Source organism: Pelodiscus sinensis, chromosome 4, assembly GCF_052426305.1.
Source record: "Pelodiscus sinensis isolate ZL-2025 chromosome 4, ASM5242630v1, whole genome shotgun sequence".
NCBI classification, from domain to species: domain Eukaryota; kingdom Metazoa; phylum Chordata; order Testudines; family Trionychidae; genus Pelodiscus; species Pelodiscus sinensis.
Window position 1 is genome coordinate 121579181 of NC_143055.1, and position 20853 is coordinate 121600033.

The 20853-nt window shown below is 51.7% G+C and overlaps 2 protein-coding genes across 3 annotated transcripts in view; both read left to right on the forward strand.

Annotated features, from left to right (window-relative positions):
• Positions 1-5152, forward strand: part of LOC102462623 (broad substrate specificity ATP-binding cassette transporter ABCG2) — a 69585-nt gene extending 64433 nt beyond the window's left edge. Inside the window, exon 16 of the mRNA XM_075929561.2 lies at positions 1606-5152. Within this exon, the coding sequence (XP_075785676.2) occupies positions 1606-1756 (151 nt within the window). The 3' untranslated portion in view covers positions 1757-5152. The remainder of the gene's footprint in view (positions 1-1605) is intronic.
• An 8912-nt stretch (positions 5153-14064) lies between these two features.
• Positions 14065-20853, forward strand: part of LOC102448589 (broad substrate specificity ATP-binding cassette transporter ABCG2-like) — a 142800-nt gene continuing 136011 nt past the window's right edge. For both annotated transcript variants that reach the window (XM_075929563.2, XM_075929565.2), the window contains exon 1: positions 14065-14614. The gene's annotated coding sequence lies outside the window, so the exon portion shown is untranslated. The remainder of the gene's footprint in view (positions 14615-20853) is intronic.

Sequence of the window (20853 nt, forward strand, 5' to 3'; positions counted from 1 at the left end):
CTGCTGCAGCAGCTTGGTCCACATCCGGGCCCACCTCTGAGCGTCATCCTGGACCTTCTGGGCCAGCGTCTGCTGTATGTCCTGGAGGACAGACACATGCTCCCTCATGATGGTCTCCTGGACCTTCTGACGCTTGCAGCTTCCCTGGGGTCGGTCGGCTGGCTTGGCTGCTGCCGATTGCTCCACAGTCACAGCTGGTCTGGCTGGAGAAAATAAAGAGAGGTGCTCAGACACTGTCTCTAGGCCTTGTCCTCATCTGTGAGCAGAGAACAACAGTTCTTGGGGCTGTGGACGGTGATGTCCCGGGAGAAGGGTCACACATACACCTGTGCCTGGCAGCACTGTCCCCGGGAGTGGGTGGTACCTCGAGCATGCAGTCATGCCTGTGTGTCGTGTGCGACACTCCAGAGTCTGTGTGCGTGCATGTGTATGTCCTTGTCCACTGCCTTCTTCCAGCAGTGGTGGGTGGTGGGAGGACATCCCCCCCACAGAGGTCAGAAGTGTGTCTGGCCCCCCCAGAGCTGTGAGCAGGAGTGCTCTGGTGCTGCTTCCTGGGGCAGCATGGTGCAGACTGGCACTGCAAGTGCATCCACGTGCATGGACTGCAGTGTGATGGCCAGGCTGAGAAGGCCGAGTGACGATCGCACCGCAGCCCCTCTGTGCCCGCCACCCCCGCTGTGTGCATGTGAAAAACTAAGAGCGCTTACCTGATCATGCCTCCCTGGCCTTGGAGGATGCCTGGGAGACATCCAGGCCCTGGGGTACCGGCTCCAGGGTGATGGTGCTGGCCATTTCCTCCTCCTCTTCCAGCTCCTCCTCCTCCTTGAGGGCTGAGACCCCCAGGCAAGCGACGACGGGCATCTGCAGCCCTGAGTCCACCACCAGGGGTTGAGAAGGGGCTGCACCACCCCCCAGGATGTGGTGCAAGTAATTATAATAGGGGCAGGAGTGGGGTCCTGCTGCAGAACGTGAGTTGCACTCCCTCACCCTAGCGTAAGCCTGCCAGAGCTCTTTGCCTTTGCCTTTTCCAGCCCCTGGCAGGCTCCTAGGAGCCCTATGCATGTGCCCTAGAAAGGCCTGTGGAATCTTGAGGGGCTTATGGCTGAGACATTGGTGCCCAGACATCAGGCACTGGCAGCCGTGTGGTGTCTGGAAGCTCCCAAGGCCAGCTTCTTGCCGGTGTCTGCAGCTTTAAGAGCTGCTGGGAGACAGGAACTAGAGAGTTGTGATGAGCAGGGCTCGACAAATAGTGTAATCTACTTGCCCGTAGCGAGTAGATTACACCTTGGAAGAGCCGGCGTGGAGCGATCTGCGCATGTGCAGAATGATCTGCACATGTGCAGAGCGCAGAACCGCGTGGCTGGCGAGCGGGGCTCGCCGCTGCTCGGCAAGCCCCGGTGATGAGTATGGATGGAGTGGCCAGCAGGGTACCTGTGTTATTTTCAGGAGGCCTCTATTTTCAAAATAACTCCTTCTTCCACATCCACACACTTAAGACTTGGCTGTTGCAAAAATGCCTTCATTGTCATGTGGTATTCCAATTTAAGTAACAGATACCTAACAAAGAATTCACTTTTAAAAATCTATCTATATATTTGTTTGTAGGTTTTGTACTGGAGAAGAATATTTGAAAAACCAAGGAATTGAGGCAACTTCCTGGGGGCTGTGGCAGAATCATGTGGCTCTTGCATGTATGACAATAATTTTCCTTACAATTTCTTATCTGAAACTACGCTTCATGAAAAAGTTATCTTAAACAAAGGTATAAATGAATTGGTCATTCACACTGGGTAGTTTTATAAGTAAGTAAGTTAGAAAACTGACTTGATTTTTTTGTTAATATTCTTTTGTATGTTTTATCTCTTGCCTCAAAATTTAACAAAGTTAAAAATCTTCACTGAAATGCACTGTCCTGAAGTTTAACGTATGTTTGAATTTACTTTATTGTCGTGAAACATACAAAAGGGTATTCATCTCTTCATTAGACCAGTTGAAAGGCATTTTTAAAGTATATGCTATTTGTTAAAATACAGAACAAGTATGAAATAGTAATACTTAATGACTCCATCCACAAAGAAAAGGTTCCATGGTTGCAAATCATTGAAGATATTCTTAATTTTGCACATCCAGAGTGATCCTCTGATAGTGGTGCTGAACTATTTTTAGAGTGAGGGATCTGAGCTGTGCCACTCCCCATCACCTGTTGCCACCCCTCATTGTTCCAGGCTAGAGTCACACCCAGGGTTGCCAGCTCTCCCAGACCTGATGGACTGGATGCCATTGCCACAAATGGCATCCAATTCATCCAGTCTGGGATAGCTGGCAACCAAGCCACAGCTAGAGGCAGTTGCAGAGCCTTGGGCTGGCAGTGGGTCCTGAGTGGCAACAGAGCCTGCAGGACTGGCAGCCTGGGCCCTTGGGATGGCAGGAGGCATAACCCATGGGAGTACTGAAGCTAGTGGGGCCACAGAGCCCTGGAGGGGCTGCCCAGAGGCTGGGACATCTGGGTGAATGGGAAAGCTGGGTTCAAAACCTGGAGATGCTGCAGCACCACTGGCGTGTGTACGGGGTATGCCATGTGTGCCCAGGCATACCCTATTGTCTTAGGGTTGCCTGGTGTCCGGTTTTCTACTGGACATTCCGTTTTTTTGGGGCTCTGTCTGGTAAAAAAAAATCCAGAAAATACCGGACATGTGCAATGTCCTGTATTTTCTGATTTTTGGACTGGGCACACGAAAACCTGGCAGGGAGAGTAGCTGGGAGGCAGGACGTGATCAGCGCTGGGAGCCCTGGTTGCATGTGAGGAAGAGGGGCAACCCAGTCCGTGCTCCTGCACACTGGTCAAGTGTGTGGTGGAGCTGCAGCTGGACTGAATCGCGCTTCGCCTGGACCATGCGTGGAGTGGGAGCACCCTGGGATCTGCACTGCCTGGGTCAGTCCCGCTCCCCACCGGCTGATATGCTCCTCCCCCCATATCCCCTCCTGGCTGGCCGGTTGGTTCTCCCCCACTTCTCCTCCCAATCTTCCCCGGCCAGCCCTGCTGCACCTGCAGCCAGCCCTGCTTCCGGCAGCCAGTTCTCCCCTCCTCTCCCCCAGCCAGTGCTGCTGCACACAACCCCCACCCCCGCCGCCAGCTCTGCCTCCCACCGGCTGGTTCCTCCTCCCAATCTTCCCTGGCCAGCCCCACTGCACCCCCCACCAGCGCTGCTTCCAGCAGCCAGTTCTCCTCTCCTCCTCCTGAGCTCCCCTGGCCTGCCCCGCTCCTGCTGGCCACCCCCCCTTCCCTCCGATCTCCCCTGGCCAGTCCTGCTCTGCCCTCCGCCCTCCCCCCACCGACCAGCTCTGCTTCCCGTCGGCCACCCCCCTGATCTCCCCTTGGCCAGTCGTCCCCCCCTAGCTCTGCTTCCCTCCCCTCCCTCCTTCCTCCTGGCCAGCCCCTCCCCCCGCCCATGAAGTGGTATTTTTTTAAGACTACCTGGTAACCCTATAATGTCTCAAAAAAAAAGTGCCTTTGAGTTTTAATTTAATTACATGATACGCTCTTTTAATTTTAAAGTATGGATTGCTGTATTATACAATAAGCACCAAATTGCACATGTAAAAAACAAACTAAGAAGTTCAATGTCTCATACTTAAGTTTGTATTTTTTAAGTAAAGTTTAGTTGTTAATTTAAAAAAAATTAAGTTTAGTTAAGTTTTAGTTTCTTTAGTTTGTTTGATGAATAAAAATAATGTCCTTTATGATTGAGTATTCAATAAATGTTCACCTTTAAAAAATTTTAAAAAAAATTCCCTGGGTGCACACCCTAATGAAATGTGCTGCACACGCCTATGTGCAGCACCTGTTGTGTAGGCTGCTTCCCACGCCTATGTATTCTGACAAAAAATATATTTATCTATTTTAAGGCCTTGGTAAACTCTTTTAATATTTATCTCTTTGTTCCCTCCTCCACACACATTCTCCAGTATGCTGTAATCATAAAATGTACCATGAGCCAGATTTTGCCTGGCACTTACATGGTTGCATAATTGGTGGTAGGGAAGGGAAGGTTAAGAAGGAGCCCAATATCCAAGTAGTCTGGATAAGAGCTAGGAAGAATTGCAGCCCCTGTGGTCAGTTGAGGGAAAGCTGGGGCTGTGTTATTCCTTGGGGTGCAAAATGCCACAAAAGGACTTGGAGGAACAAACAGAAGATGAAGTTATGGTTCTGCCCCACCTTTCCTAGCCAGATGTAGAAATGTAGAAACATTTATTGCTGAATAAAAAATCCTTAACTGCCATGCATGGAAAAATGTGCATTAAAATATACATGCCAAATATCATTTGTTCTCTTTGAACAATATTTCAGTTAGGAATACAGAAATTACCATACAACAACAGACCAATAATCTACTTTGGTATCAGGAGATTTAAAAACAATTTTGGGGGGTTATTTTTGTATTCTGATGTTTGACCTTGTAGGGTGCATTTGATTCTTATTTTCAACTGTTACTCTGCAACCGTGGGCTAGACACTTCTTTGAAATGGCTCATGTAATTTCTTGCTTTTAGCAGTTGAGGGTTTAAGGAAAACACTAAGCATTGCCAGACTAATGATCAAATTCTGAGAGTTGGTAATATTCTCTTATAACATACTACAGCTGTTATATGTTAAAATGTAGTTTCAACAGGTAAATTTATTACTTTGTTGCATTTTAAATTTCCTTATCTCAAGTATCCTACCCTCCTATTTTTGTTTTATATAAATAGATAGGTCTACTGTAATGACACTCTCTGTTCTGTTCATTTATAGTGATAGAAATGTAGCCGTGTTAATCTGGTGTAGCTGAAACAAAATACAGGACTATGTAGCACCTTAAAGACTAACCAATATACATGGTTGTGACTATTTTCTTCCACTATTTGATCTGAGGAAGTGGGTCTGGCCCACGAAAGCTCATCATCTAATAAACCATCTTGTTAGTCTTTAAGGTGCTACATAGTCCTGTATTTTGTTTCTGTTCATTTATGTAACTCTGTTGTATTTGTATCTGCTCTCCTTGAATGGAATACTTCTCAGCTCCTATGCAATGATATTTTTGGATTTTTGCTATTGTACCTACCATGTGTCTTTTTAATGTAATGGGCAAAAATAAATGAGTTACTCAAAAGACTTTCCATCTGGTTTTGATGGTATAATAATATTTTCTGTATTTGGCTCTCCTTAATGGGGCTAACATCTTTTCCTTCGTTGCACCTCTTCAGTGAGCTGCTTTCAATGATTCTTCCTGTGATAACAATTCAAAAACAAACAATTCAAATAATTGAACATGCAAAGTTCCCTCTAATATGCATTACTTCCCTTGTCCATACTGAATTCTATTTAACATTAGGTAGCTCAATTACTTAATTGTGTTAAGTCCTCCTGAAATTGCACACAATCCTCCCTAGTCTTGATTAATTTAAATAATTTTGTGTCAGCCACAAATTTTATTCTCTCAACATTTACACTCTTCTAGATGATCTGTAAATAAATTGAGTATTGCCAGTCCGCAGGGACACCATTTCAGATTTTGATGGGGAGGGCGACCTGGGCATGCTGTGATGGGGGAGAAGAGTGAGAGCATGGAAGGCAGACTGAGGACCGCAGCTTCAGAGGTGTTACTGAGCATGCTCGCTACAAACCATGCACCAAATGGGGGGAAGCAATTCCTTCCGCCTCTCCCCCCCATCCCACATTATTTCTATCCCAGGGCTACTAAGGCACTGAAAAACTCTGCTTTTTTTGTCAGACAACTTAGCAGTTAGCAGAACCACTGTATCTAATTCCTATATAAAATAAAATTAAATAAGTATTAGACCCACTCAGCTCTAACTCTAAAGTATTCTGACATCTTGTAGAAAGGCATTTAAGGGACACTAGTTAGCCTTAACATTTTAATGTATATTCTTACGTTGTTACTAACTCTGTGGAGAGAGAGAGAGAAAGAGAGAGAGAGACCATGTCAGGACTCCTGGGCTCCCCCTCAGCTCTGGAAGGGGAGTGGGGTCAAGTGGGTTACATGTATCTTAGATAGATACATTTCAGCTCTAGATAAGAAAATCAGAATGGCCATACTGGGTCAGACCAAAGGTCCTTCTAGCCCAATAGCCTGTCTTCCAATACTATAGTGGCCAATGCCAGATGTTTCAGGAGCAATAAACAGAAGAGGCAATCATCATGCTCCATCCTTTGTCTCCCATGTCCAGCTTCTGGCAAATAGAAGGTAGGGACACCATTCCTGCCCATTATGGCTAGTAGCCCTTAAGGAACCTATCCTCCTTGAACTTACTTTGGGTATGTCTACACTACAATGTTAGTTCGAACTAACGGACGTTAGTTCGAACTAACATTCATAGCCGCTACACTAGCGCTCCGCTAATTCGAATTTGAATCGAACTAGCGGAGCGCTTAGTTCGAACTAGGAAAACCTCATTTTACGAGGATTAAGCCTAGTTCGAACTAGCTAGTTTGAATTAAGGGGTGTGTAGCCCCTTAATTCGAACTAGTGGGAGGCTAGCCCTCCCCAGCTTTCCCTGGTGGCCACTCTGGCCAACACCAGGGAAACTCTATGCCCCCCTCCCGGCCCCGGACCCCTTAAAGGGGCACGGGCTGGCTACGGTGCCCATGCCAGGTGCAAGCCTGCCAGCACCCAGCCAGCAGACCCTGCACCTGGCACGGCACAGAGCCACCCACCCGATGTCCCCCAGCCCACCCCCTCTTCCCAGGACCAGGCTGGCGGCTCCCGGGAGCTTGCCCTGGACCGCAAGAGGCGGGCACCTTCCTGGGCTAGTGCAGACATTGTGGACCTCGTCCACGATCTCCGCACTAGGCACAGGAAAGTGGCCGTCTAGGGCAGGAGAGCTGCCAGCCTGGCCACCCAGGAGCAGGTGTGCATGAAAATCAAGGGGGTCCACTGAGACCCCCGACCCTGAGCCCTGAGCTTACAATGGCCGCCCTGGGTCAGACCAAAGGTCCATCTAGCCCAGTAGCCTGTCTGCCGACAGCGGCCAACCCTAGGGACCCTGGAGGGGATGGACCGAAGACAGTGACCAAGCCATTTGTCTCGTGCCATCCCTCTCCAGCCTTCCACAAACTTTGGGCAGGGACACCACTCCTACCCCCTGGCTAAGACTACTCCATGGACCCAACCTCCATGGCTTGATCTCACTTCTCTTTAAACTCTGTTCTAGTTGTACCCTTCACAGCCTCCTGCAGCAAGAAGTTCCACAGGTTAACTCTTTGCTTTGTGAAGAACAACTTTCTCTTACTAGTTTGAAGCCTGCTACCCATTCCTTTCCTTTGGTGTCCTCTAGTCCTTCTTTATGGGAACTCATGAAGAACTTTTCTGAATGCACCCTCTCCACCCAACCCCTGCTTTTAGAGACCTCTATCCTGTCCCCACTCCGTCTCCTCTTTTCTAAGCTGAACAGTCCCAGTCTCTGTAGCCTCTCTTCATCTGGGACCTGTTCCCAACCCCTGATCATGTTAGTTGCCCTCCCCTCTCCCAGCCTTTCTCTTCCCCTCTCGCACCTCCTTTTCCCAGTCTCCCCCAGTTTTGTTCAATAAAGACAGAGTCAATGTTGGAAGAAACGTTATCTTTATTTTGTACATCAATAAGAAGGGGGGCTAGGGAAGGGTAAGTGGAAGGAGGTGAGGGAGGAATGGGGTACGAGCCCCCGATGGGGAGGACTGGGCTGGCTCTGCGGGCTTCTGGGGGTGGAAGCTCTCCTGCAGCCCCCCAATTGCCCCCTCTCCCCAGATGGCAGCCTGCGGCAAGTGCAGCCGGGCTGATGGCCGAGTGGTGTGATGTACCCAGTGTGGGTACTCCGGGCAATCCAAGCCAGGACTGCTTTGAAAGCGGGGCACCCCTTAGAACTGTCTGTCCGGGGTGGGGGTCGGGACCCTTTAAGTGCAGCCCTCGGCTAGCCTGAGACAGCATCTCCACGCTCTAAGTCCTCCTCTGATGCCCTGCCGGCACTGCTTCCGGCCATCCTTAAGCCCTGTTCAGAGTCCACTCAATGTGGACTTGCTAGTTCGAATTAGCAAAACGCTAATTCGAACTAGTTTTTAGTTCTAGACGCGTTAGTTCGAATTAGCTTAGTTCGAATTAACTAATTCGAACTAATTTAGTTCGAACTAGCGCTGTAGTGTAGACATACCCTTAGTTCTTATTGGAATCCTATTATAGTTTGGGCCTTTCCACCATCTTCTGGCAAAGAGTTTCACAAGTTGACTGTGAAAAAATAATGTTGTTTGTTTGTTTTACATCTTCTGCCTATACATTTAATTGGGTGAGCTTCTTGTGATATGTTAGTGAAGGAATGAATAACATTTCCTTATTCTATTTTTCCATACCTTTCATGATTTTCTAGACCTCTAACATATCCCCTCCCCTTTAATCATTTCTTTTCCAAGATGAAAAGTCCCAGTCTTGTTAATCTCTCCTCATGTGAAAGCTGTTCCTCCCCCTAATCATTTCTGTTGCCCTTTCTATACCTTTTCCAAATTCAATATATATATTTTTAGATGGGGTGACCAGATATGTATACAGTATTCAAGATGTGAGCACACAATGATTTTATAGAGAGGCAATATGGTCTTTTGTCTTATTATATATTCATTTTCCTACTGATTCCTAATATTCAGTAAGCTTTTTAGTTTTTTAGTTTAGTCATTGTTTACCCCTTTTTCATGAACAGTTATGAGAAGTTTAACAGCAGTGATCCAAATGCAGATGCCTGCAGCACAACACTGATGCCTGTATTTTCTTCCATCTTTTAAGTGCTGTTACCTGAATAACCAGCCTTTTGTTATTCTTAATCATCCTGCCCTTCCCTCTTTTTATAGCAAACTCCCTGTCCCAAAGGCAAAACTGCAAGCTGCCCAAATGCATTTAAGAACTGTCTCTGGAGTCAGGGCATGTGCTTTAAGCTACACTAACCATCAGTCCCAGATTTCCCAGGACAGTCCCAATTTTTAATGTCCTGTTCTGGTGCTCCGTGCAGCACTGAAATGTCCCGAAAAGTCCCCAGGCTCTAAATGAAGCTAGAAGTGGCTGCATGCAGCTGATTCTCCTCCCCCTTCCTCAGCTGGGGGAATACAATAGGATTCAGGGATGCTTCCCAGCCTTTCCCTGCTGCTGGGGAATCCAGTCAATAGCAGTGGCGGTAGGTGTTGCCTGTTGCGAGCACGCAAAAGCAAATACGGGGCTGGGGATGGGGGAAGGCGGAAAAGCAGCACATAGCTCAGCTGGGCTGGGGGAGCAGAAAAGCAGTGCATGGCTGGTCTGGCTGGCAGGTGTGGAAAAGCGGCGCACGGCTGGGCTGGAGGCGCAGGGAACCAACACGCTGCTCAGCTGGGCTTCGGGAGAGGAGGGAGCCAGGAAGCCCAGTGTGAAGGGGGTGGGGCAGCAGGGGGCAAGAAGTGATCTCCCCTGATCCAGAAAAATCCCTCATCTGGGACCAAGTCGCCTCCTAGACTCTCCCTCTTGGCCAGACACCCTACCCCCAGTCCGCTCATGCACCTTCCCCTCTGCTGTCCTGTCTTCTCCCCTTGCTCCATCAGCTCCCCTGGTGCCTGTTGCCCCCCCCCCCAATCCCTCACCCACCTCTGCTGTCCTGAGTCCTGCCCTTCTCACTGCCCTCAGCCTTCCTGAGACCTGCCCCCCTCCACCTGCCCCCCTCCACCTCCTAATTCGAACTACCTACTCCGTGCCGCGTGTAGCCGCGGGCACGGAGTCCAAACTACCGGGGCTTTAAAAATGACGGTGCCCGGCAAGATGCAAATGAAGCCCGGGATATTTAAATCCCGGGCTTCATTTGCAACTTGGGTTGCCTACATTAACCACCCTAGTTTGAACTAGGGTGGTAGTGTAGACATACCCTAACAGAGTTCTAGGGTCTCCCTGACTGTCACCCTTCTGGTGCTCCCTCTACTCTGTCTTTCTTAGGTTTCTCAACCCCCTTTTGGGCCACAAACCCCCACCCCGCAGTCTCTGGTTCCCAAAGTTCCGGCAGTCCCCATCACTTGGTGCCTGCACCAGGTCCGACTCATAGGGTTGCCAGGTAGACCCTCCCCCAAAAAACCGGATACACTTGATCTTGGGCAGGCGGGAGGGAGGAAGAGGGACTGGCTGGGGGGGCAGGAACTGGCCGGGAGGAAGAGGGGATGGGAAGCAACTCTGGGGGGGGGAGGCAGCCACGCTGCCCCCGATCCTGCTCCTGGCCCCCCCTTCCCTCTCCCCCCCCAAGGCCAGTTGCGCTGCCCCCAACCCCAGCTCCCCCTCCTCCCTCCCTTCCTGAGGCCAGTTGCGCTGCCCCCGATCCCGACCCCTACCCCGAGGCCAGTTGCGCTGCCCCTGAGGCCAGTCACACTGCCCCCGACCTCTCCTCCAAGGCCAGCTGCGCTGCACCCGAGCCCCTGCCCTGGGCACCGCCTGCCTTCCCGCCCGGGGTTTAAACTCACCTCGCTTGATGGGGCGGCCGGGTGATGTTGCTGTGTCCCTGCCGCCTCTTTCCATGGGGTCCTAAGCCCCTCCGGTTTTGGCCGCGCATGCGTGGCAAACCCGCCACGGCGTCCGTTCCCCAGAGCGCCACTCCTTCGCTCACTCCCCTTTTGAAACATTAGGGTGTGCCTGGGCACACCTGGCATACCCCGTGCGCACGCCAGTGCCAGTAAGCATCATCCATTAAGAGGACTAAGGAAGTTGCTCCATGAAATTGTGAGATAGTTCACAGGCCCTGAGTCAAATGGGGCTGCATCTACACTGCAGAGTAATAGGACTAGCATCCTGGATCTCATCTAGCACTACAGTGTCATGGGACCCTAGGTCTGGAGCCTGGGTTAATGAAATTGCAGTATAGTTGCATGGGGGGGGCTTCTATATTGCCCAAACACATCCCTACTGGTAGAGGATGATGGGAATAATTCTTAGAGCGGTCACATGACACCCTTCCAGTCATATGTCCATCTTGACCCTGGAAGTACAGGCAGTCCCCGACTTACGCGGATCCGACTTTGTCGGATCCGCAGTTACGAACGGGGCTGCCCCAGAGTACACGGACTGCGGGACCTCGCGGTCCTGCCGCCCGTGTACTCTGGGGCTTTGCTCTGCGTCTCCCTGGTCTGCAGCCCCGCTGCCCGAGCCCCCCCCCCCTCCCGCGCGGCTTTGCAAAGCCGCGGGGAAGCCGGCAGCGCGCCTGGGCTGCCCCGCCGCCGGCTTCCCCGTGGCTTTGCAAAGCTGCAGGGGGGCTCGGGCAGCGAGGCAGCCCAGGCCGCCTGGACTGCTCCGCTGCCGGCTTCCCCGAGGCTTTGCAAAGCCGCGGGGGAAGCCGGCAGCGGGACAGCCCAGATGCCCCGCGGCTGTCCTGCTGCCGGCGTCCTCAGAGGCTTTGCTCCCCATCTCCCTGGTCTGCTGGTCTCCAGCAGACCAGGGAGACAGGGAGCAAAGCCGCGGAGGACCCAGGCGGCGGGACCGCGGTGCGTCTCGGTCCGCCGCCTGTGTCTTCCTGGTCTGCTGGGGTGGGGGGGGGGCGCAGCTAGTATGCCTCCCCCCAGCAGACTAGGCTTTTCTCCGGACGCCTGTGGCAGAGCAGCTGGGGTGCTGCCGGTTGGTCCCACAGCGCCGCTCTGGGCGCTACTGGTCCAACCCGGCAGCACCCCAGCTGCTCTGGCCCTGATTCAGCCGCTGCTGGTCAGTTTCAGCAGCGGCTGAATCAGGACGCCTGGGGCAGAGCAGATGGGGTGCTGCTGGATTGGTCCAGTAGTGCCGAGGAGCAGCGCTACTGGAGCAACCCAGCAGCACCCCAGCTGCTCTGCCCCAGGCGTCCTGATTTAGCCGCTGCTGAAACTGACCAGCGCTGACTACAGGAAGCCCGGGGAAGAGTTGCTCTGCCCCGGGCTTCCTGGAATCAGCTGCTGATCAGTTTCAGCAGCAGCTGACTTGGGGACGCTTGGGGTTCTTAAGTTGATTCTGTATGTAAGTCAGAACTGGTGGTCAGTTTCAGCAGCGGCTGAATCTGGACGCCAGTTCCGACTTACATACAGATTCAACTTAAGAACAAACCTACAGTCCCTATCTTGTACGTAACCCAGGGACTGCCTGTACTATGCTCATGGGTGGGAATTCCTGTGGCAGGTGGGCAGGGCCTAAGGGCTAATGTGTCCCTAAGGGCTAATGTGTCCCTATTTTTGGTTCAGAAAATATGGTCACCATAGCTTTAAGCACACCTCAAGCATGAAATCCAAACTTGTGAGCAGGAGGCTACTGCCCCCTAGCGCCCACAAATGGTGCCCCTGCCAGTCCTGGTACTGACCCATTTTCTCTCTGTGAAATTTGTAATTTGAAATAAAATATGTTAATAATAAATTACAAAAGCATGTAAAAAGAACCCATTTCAGCAGTCCTTACTGTTCATTTAAGGTCAATAGGGCTGCAGGATTATGTCCAAGTATACATGTGAATAGTTTTATTTTGATTTTTCTAATCACTGAAAAGTTCATGGCTCTCTCAATGGTGGGCACAAAAGGTTGTTTTGGGGGCTGAAGAAAATACCTCTTGTCATTAATGCAGCATTAGTGAAACACGTTTTGAAAAAAACATTGGTGGGTTGTAATCATGGGTGGTGGGTATTAGGGATTTAAGAGAGTAGTCAACTAGTCACTTCCCCCCACCTTGCTGCCTCTGTGTCATCTGTGGAAATTTTATTTTTCATCTTTTCAGGACATGATGGTCAGTCACCTTGCTAATTGCCTAACACAATTTTTGTATAGTATAACTGATTATTGCTATTCACCTTCTGTATGTTTAATTAAAATATAAAATGTATGTTTGAACATCTATTGAACTGATTTCAATTGTATATATCATTTGTTTTCTTCTGACCTTTCATAGAGTAAAATGTTAGACTCTAAATGTTGATTTAGATGGGATTGGTCCTGCCTAGAGTGGGGGGCTGGACTTGACGACCTTCTGGGGTCTCTTCCAGTTCTATGATTTTATGATAAGGGGATGGTTGGATGAAATAACATGATCTTGGTAACTAATTGACCATTCATTATCAGTTGGAAATAGGTCAATGGAGGGATGATAGGAGTTGCTATAGGGAACTTTCTGGGTGTCTGGCTGGTGAGTCTTGCCCACATGCTCAGGGTTTAGCTGATCGCCATATTTGGGGTCGGGAAGGAATTTTCCTCCAGGGTAGACTGGCAGAGGCCCTGGAGGTTTTTCGCCTTCCTCTGTAGCATTGGGCACAGATCACAGTTGAAGGACTCTCTGCATGTTGGGTCCTTCAAAGTATTTGAATGCTTCAATATCTTTGATATAGGTGAGAGGATTATTCTAAGAGGGGTGGTTGAGATTCTGTGGCCTGCACTGTGCAGGGGGTCAGACTAGATGATCATAATGGTCCCTTCTGACCTTAAAGTCTATGAATCTATGAATCTATTTAGATATCATGTGAACTATACAGCACATTCAAATGACACCCCTGTGTTACAGATATGTTTGTATGTAAACTGATATTTTATGCAAAGCCTTCTAATAATCATATAATACAGTTACAAAGTAGTCATCAGCTTAGCAATGCCAATGTCTTAAAATCAGCAAACTTCCAAGTAAATGATTACGGGTTTGTACCATGCTCACAAATAAAGCTTTTAACTGAGTGCGCCATTGATTTTTAGCGAATTATCTTCCTAGTTCCTACACCGCTTTACGTGAGGTTCTTGAAACTCTATGCACCTATCAATGAGCAATATCGAGGGAGCGCGTTAGAGCTCTATTGCACAGCGCATTAGATCTCTATTGCACAGCGCGTTAGATCTCTATTGCACAGCGCATTAGATCTCTATTGCACAGCGCGTTAGATCTCTATTGCACAGCGCATTAGATCTCTATTGCACAGCGCGTTAGATCTCTATTGCACAGCGCGTTAGATCTCTATTGCACAGCGCATTAGATCTCTATTGCACAGCGCGTTAGATCTCTATTGCACAGCGCGTTAGATCTCTATTGCACAGCGCGTTAGATCTCTATTGCACAGCGCGTTAGATCTCTATTGCACAGCTCTTCAGGATCATCACTTGGCAGAAAAAGCTCGCGCACGAGATGTTTCGGGTGGGGGATGATTTAAGATTTGACAGCGGCACCAAACAGCCTGTTGTTCACGCTAGAAACCACGCTCGTACTTTCAGCCAAGCGGGATCTGGGCACGGGAGGGAGAGACAGCAACAGCAACGGCCAAGGGGCCAGCTGCGCACGGGGCACAGAACAGCTGCTTCCCGCGCCGGACTGTTCAAACTCGCGCGCGCTCCACTAGCCCGTTGCAGCCGTTACGCTCTGCACGTGCGGGGTGGGGCGCGGCAGGCACAGCGGCGCGCGGGCAAGAGGGCTTGCCTGAGGCGGGATGGACAGGCGCCAGCCTCTCAGCCGAGCACCCGCCATTAGCCCACCTTGCCACGTGACTGGCAGAGCTCGCGCCCTTCCGCTTGGCTGCCCCACGGAGCATCGGAGGTGCGTGCAGGAGTGGAAAGAGGCTGGGACCTCAGCAGCAGCCGACACTCCAACCAGCGCCTCCCCTGTGAACGAAACAAGGTAAGTGTAGGGGTGTGGGGAGAGGAGTTTAACCCCACCTCAGCCACACATGCCGACACTGTCCACATTGCAATCTTATGCACGGCTACACCCCATCTGCACTGCACCCATATACACCCCCACACCCCCATCTGCACTGCACCCATATACACCCCTACACCCCCATCCACCCCTACACCCCATCTGCACTGCACCCATATATACACCTACACCCTATCCACACCTATACCCTCATCAACATCTGCACCCCATCTGCACTGCACTCATATACACCCCTATCAACACCTACACCCTATCTGCACTGCACCCATATACATACCTACACCCCATCCACACTACAGCCATATACACATCTGCCCCCCATCTGCACTGCACCCATATACACTCCACATCTCCCATCAACACCTACACCCCATCTGCACTGCGCCCATATATACACCTACAGCCCATCCACACTACAACCTTATACACACCTATACCCTCATCAACATCTGCACTGCACTCATATACACACCTACACCCCCATCAACACCTACACTGCATCCACGCTGCAGCCATATACAGGCAGTCCCCGAGTTACGCGGATCCGACTTATGTCGGATCCGCAGTTACGAACGGGGCGTTCCTCTCCCTGGTCTCCAGCAGACCAGGGAGAGGAAGCAAAGCGGCGGAACACGTGGGCAGCGGACAGGGCTGCCCGCTGCCCACGCGCTCCGCGGCTTGGCTCTGCTTTGCCCCCCCCCTCCCCCTGGTCTGCAGACCAGGGGGACGGGAGGACGGGGGGGGGGGGGGGGGGGGGCAAAGCAGAGCCAAGCAGAGCCAAGCCGCAGAGCGCGCGGTCAGCTGACAGCTGTCAGCTGGCTGCGTCCTCCGTGGCTTGGCTCTGCTTTGCCCCCCCCCCCCCCCCATCTCCCTGGTCTACAGACCAGGGAGATGGGGGGCAAAGCAGAGCCAAGCCTCGGAGCGCTTGGGCAGCGGACAGCCCAGACGCGTCTGGGCTGTCCGCTGCCCGCGTGTTCCGCCGCTTTGCTCCCCGTCCCCCTGGTCTGCAGACCAGGGGGACGGGGAGCAAAGCAGAGCAAAGCCACGGAGCCCGAGGGCAGCAGGACAGCCACGGCGCGTCTGGGCTGTCCCGCTGCCCCCGTGCTCCGTGGCTTTCCTCCGGACACCTGTGGTACAGCAGCTGGGGCGCTGCCAGTTGGTCCCGTAGCGCCGCTCTGGGTGCTACTGGACCAACCGGGCAGCACCCCAGCTGTTCTGCCCCAGGCGTCCTGATTCAGCCACTGCTGGTCAGATTCAGCAGCGGCTGACTTGGGGACGCCTGGGGCAGAGCAGTTTGGGTGCTGCTGGGTTGGTCCAGTAGCACCGAGGAGCGGCGGCGCTGCTGGACCAACCCAGCAGCACCCCAGCTGCTCTGCCCCAGGCGTCCCCAAGTCAGCCGCTGCTGAAACTGACCAGTGGCTGACTACAGGAAGTCCCTGCCCCGGGCTTCCTGGAATCAGCCGCTGATCAGTTTCAGCAGCAGCTGACTTGGGGATGCCTGGGGTTCTTAAGGTGAATCTGTATGTAAGTCAGAACTGGTGTCCAGATTCAGCCGCTGTTGAAACTGATCAGTTTCAGCAGCGGCTGAATCTGGACGCCAGTTCCGACTTACATACAGATTCACCTTAAGAACCAAGTCAGAACTGGTGTCCAGATTCAGCCGCTGTTGAAACTGATCAGTTTCAGCAGCGGCTGAATCTGGACGCCAGTTCCGACTTACATACAGATTCAACTTAAGAACAAACCTACAGTCCCTATCTTGTACGTAACCCGGGGACTGCCTGTACGCGCCTACACTCCGATCGTCACCCCACACATTGACTATGACACACCAGCCATAAATGCTCACTGCCATCCACAATGCCAATATATACACATACCTAAATTCCTTCTAGGTTGTAAAAAAAAATTAATCTTGCCTACCTCCTAAGCAGAGCCAGGAAGCAGCATGGTGATGCAGTCAGGTTAGCTGCTGCTGCTGGTGGTTGCCAGGCTGATCCCAGAGTGGGCTATGTGATGGGCACCTGCTGGAGCTGGCTCTGCTGTGGCTGCTCCTGGAGACAGCTGCACTGTGGCCCTGGACCCAGAAGAAGCTGCCACATGGCCTGCCCCAGAAGCAGCCAGGCAGATGCTACGGGGCAACTGGCCCCAGCTCCAGTCCTGGGCCGCGTGGCGGGCAGCTGCAAGAGCTGGGCTGCAGTGTTGCTGCTCCTGGGACAGAGGTCTAGCGAAGGGGGGACAGGGAAGGGCAGTTGCCCCCAGGTGCCATTCTAGGGGGATGCTGGGCTGGGGTGGGAGCAGAGCACATGCTGCGCAGGCCCACCTGACGCTAGATCAGTGAGCCGGCAGCTGGGCTCCGTGCTGCTGCCTGGAACACACTGCGAGCAGAGGCAGCCGGCAGGAGCGGCCTCTTTTAAAAGTAAGATGAACTTACCCAGCCGGTTCCTCCTGTGCCTGGCTCTGTGGGAGGGAGATTTGGTTGGGAGGATGGGGGGGGGGGGAAGGCTCTGGCTGAGGTTGGGTGCCTGGCTCTGGCATCAGCTGGTAGAAAACCTGCCAGTTTCTAGCAGCAACCCATGGTCGGGCAGGCCAGGGCCAGAGGGCTCGGAGCAGGGGTGGGGGGCCAGAGGCATGTAAGGGCAGGTAATGGCAGGGGGAGAGCACAAGTGGGGGGTGGGTCTTGGAAGGAAGAGGTAGCTCAGGAGCATTTTTTTGGAGGGGGGGACAGTGTGTGGGTGGGGGCCGTGGGGCAAGAATAGCAGGGTGGAGGATCACAGGTCTGAGTGCTTATGCCTCCCCCCCCCCCGCCCCACTTTTTGGGCACTTCTGTGATTCTGGGCTAGGAGAGCCAGGCCTGCCCTGGAGCAGTGCCCAGCCAAGGCAAGGGACAGCACATGTGAAGGACCTGGAGTAAAGTGATAGCTTGGCTGGAGGGGAAGGGAGAAGAGCTTTGTAATTTGTGAACTCTGCCCGCAAGTGCTGAGAGGTGGGGGGAGTCCCCTTCACCGTACGCTGAATTTGCCAGTGACCCACCACCTGGCACCCTGTTCCGTGCCCACTGACTTTCAGCCACTCACCCGCTTGTCACTGGACCACCTCACTTGATTTCATACGGACACAAAGCGCTGTCAAGCAACTGACAGCACCATACGCCTGCTGGAAGGATACCAAGCTCACATGACCAAGGCAAGGCTAATCTTTGCCAGCCCTCACTCTGTCCATTGGTAGCACTCAGAGGGCTTTCCCAAGGAGGACAGCATTGTTCCTATTTTACAGCTGGGGAAATTGAGGCACAGTGGGGACTGTGACATGCCTGAGGGGACACACCAGGCCGAACTAAAAGCTCAGTTTCCAGTGGTGCAGGGGCTGTCTTCATGGATAGCGAAGACGTGACTGCAGCACGGGCCGGCATAACCCGACTCGCTGTAAACTGGCTAATGCGGGGAACAATCACGGGGTGGGGTGGGGGTGGGGCTTCAGCAGTGACGCCCTGGCTAGCTCGTGCTGCGATTGAGCCACCCTGCTCAAAGGAGACAGTCCTGGGAGCTGCCCGCTGGCTCACGGTGCAGCCCAACTAACAACAGCGAGGGGCAGAGACTGATACCTAGCAGTCACCCTCCTACCCCTGCTTCTCCCATCTGCTCAGCTCCACCCTGAGGTTTGCTGAGCCCTGTGGGGGGAATGCTTCGGACCTAGCCAATTCACTTCCCTCGCATCGCGACACCTGCCTAGAGGCACCACAGGGACTGGCCACTGGGATCCCACAGTGTGGGAGAGAACAGGGCCTGACCTGACCCCCAGTTCAAGGGATCCACTTGAGGGAGGGGCCTGGCACCAAAATCCCACCGGTGCTCAGGAGGCTACAAGACTCCTCTAGGGGGCGCTGTCTCCAGTTCAGTCCGAGGGTAAGGGGCATAGGTTGGCTTACGGAGGTATGGATGAGTTCTGGGGCCCCTTCCCTTCTAAGGGGCACCAGCCCCTATCTAACCCTATGCGGGCAGTATACAATCACAGAACACTACAGCTGGAAGGAGCCTTGAGAGGTTATAGAGTCCAGTCCCCTGCCCTCGTGGCAGGATCAAGTACTGAGGGCTACTCAACACATGGTCCATTCGCCACATGCTGCCCATGGCTGGTTTGTTTGCGGCCTGCAGTGCGGTTTGGGTTTATCTGGGGATCAACATGGAGCCGGCAGGAAGTCAGTGCTTTTGCGGAAATTCAAGCGGCTAGTGTAGACAGGTGGCAAGTTTTTCCGGCCAGTCTAGACACAGCCACTCTGTTTTGAAAAATGGAATTGTGGATGTATTTGGAGTGTGGGGGAGCTCCAGGTTTTTTCTTAATGATTTTTATATCAAATCGGCGTTGTGTGAGCCAAGCTTGCAGTCACTGGGGTTTCTTACATGTTTAAAAGTACACATGTGCTCAATTGCTTTGCTGAATCTGGGTCTTTAGAGGCACATCTTCTAACTTGCATCCTTACTGATACATCAGTGTTCAGAGTCAAGCTGGATACTCTCCATTCTGTGTCTAGACTGGCCAGTTTTTCCGGAAAATCAGCCGCTTTTCCTACTGTAAGTAATCAGTGCTTTTTGCGGAAAAACTATGCTGCTCCTGTTCGGGCAAAAGTCCCTTTTGCACAAAAGGGCCAGTGTAAACAGCTGAGATTTGTTTTCCGCAAAAAAGCCCTGATCGCGAAAATGGCGATCGGGGCTTTTTTTCGGAAAAGCGCGTCTTGATTGGCCATGGATGCTTTTCTGCAAAAAGTGCTTTTGCGGAAAAGTGTCCGTGCCAATCTAGACACTCTGTTCCAAAAATGCTTTTAACGGAAAACTTTATCCCAGAGTGCCAATGGGATAGCTCAGTGGTTTGAGCATTGGCCTGCTAAACCCAGGGTTGTGAGTTCAATCCTTGTAGAGGCCATTTAGGGATTTGGGGCAAAAATTTGTCAGGGATGGTACTTGGTCCTGCTGTGAAGGCAGGGGACTAGACTCAATGACCTTTCAAGGTCCCTTCCAGTTCTAGGAGATAGGCAATCTCCAATATTATTATCCTAATAGCACCTTGCTGGCCCCAACAACCATGGTTTCCCCTCTTGAACAGCATGGTCTAACATCACTCAATCACTCTTCCACACAGCCCGACCATACTATCCCAACCAAGGACCGATACGCCGCACCTTCAATTCCCTACCCTTCAGCTCAAAGCATGGTACCTCGATGGTTCATGGGCATAGAACGCCAATGCTCGCAACAGGTGCGAGATGTCCCCTTACACAGCAGGGCCCCTATAAGAAGAAAGACTTATATTAACAAGTGGATTCGTTTTGCATATTGGGCGGCCTCCCGCAATATATTACTGCGGGATGCCCCCCTCTCTACAATCCTCGATTACCTTCTACATCTCAAGCAATCAAAACGTTCCCTGAGCTCAATCAGAGTCCATCTTGCAGTAATAACAACCTTCCAAATTCCTGTTGATGACACCACAGTGTTTGCACATGCTATAATTAAGCATTTCCTAAAAGGCCTACATGCCCTATATTTCGATATTAATGCTTTTTGGGAACTATGGGATCTACACTTGGTACTGATGATGCTCACAAAACCTCCATTTGAACCCACAGCTATGTGCTCTTTACTCCACCTAACCATAAAATGGCATTCCTAGTTGCAATAATGTCCGCACATAGAGTCGGTGAGGGGGCTGCCCTGATGGCGGACCCACCGTTAACCATCTTTTTTAAGGACAAAGTCTCATTGTGACTGCACCCCAAGTTTCTACCAAAGGTGCGCTCCCTCTTCCACCTAAACCAAACGTTACACTTATCTGTATTCTTTCCAAAGCCTCACGCCTTCGAGGCACAGATGCATACCTTCAATGTCCGAAGGGTGCTCTCCTCCTACATCTACAGAACAAAATCTTTTAGATCATCTCCATGACTCTTTGTTTCCATTGCTGAGTGCAACAAGGGAAGTCACATATCATCCCAAAGATTATCTCATGGGATTTCTGACTGCATCATCCAGCACCTACCTCAATCTGGGCACACTCGACTAGAGCGGTCGCCACCTTGGGCGCTTACTTTAGGGAGGTTTCGATACATGACACATGCACTGCTGCTACATGGACATCAGGAAACACCTTTGCGAAGCACTATATACTTTTCTTTGGGCCTCTCTACTACACAAGAGTAGCAA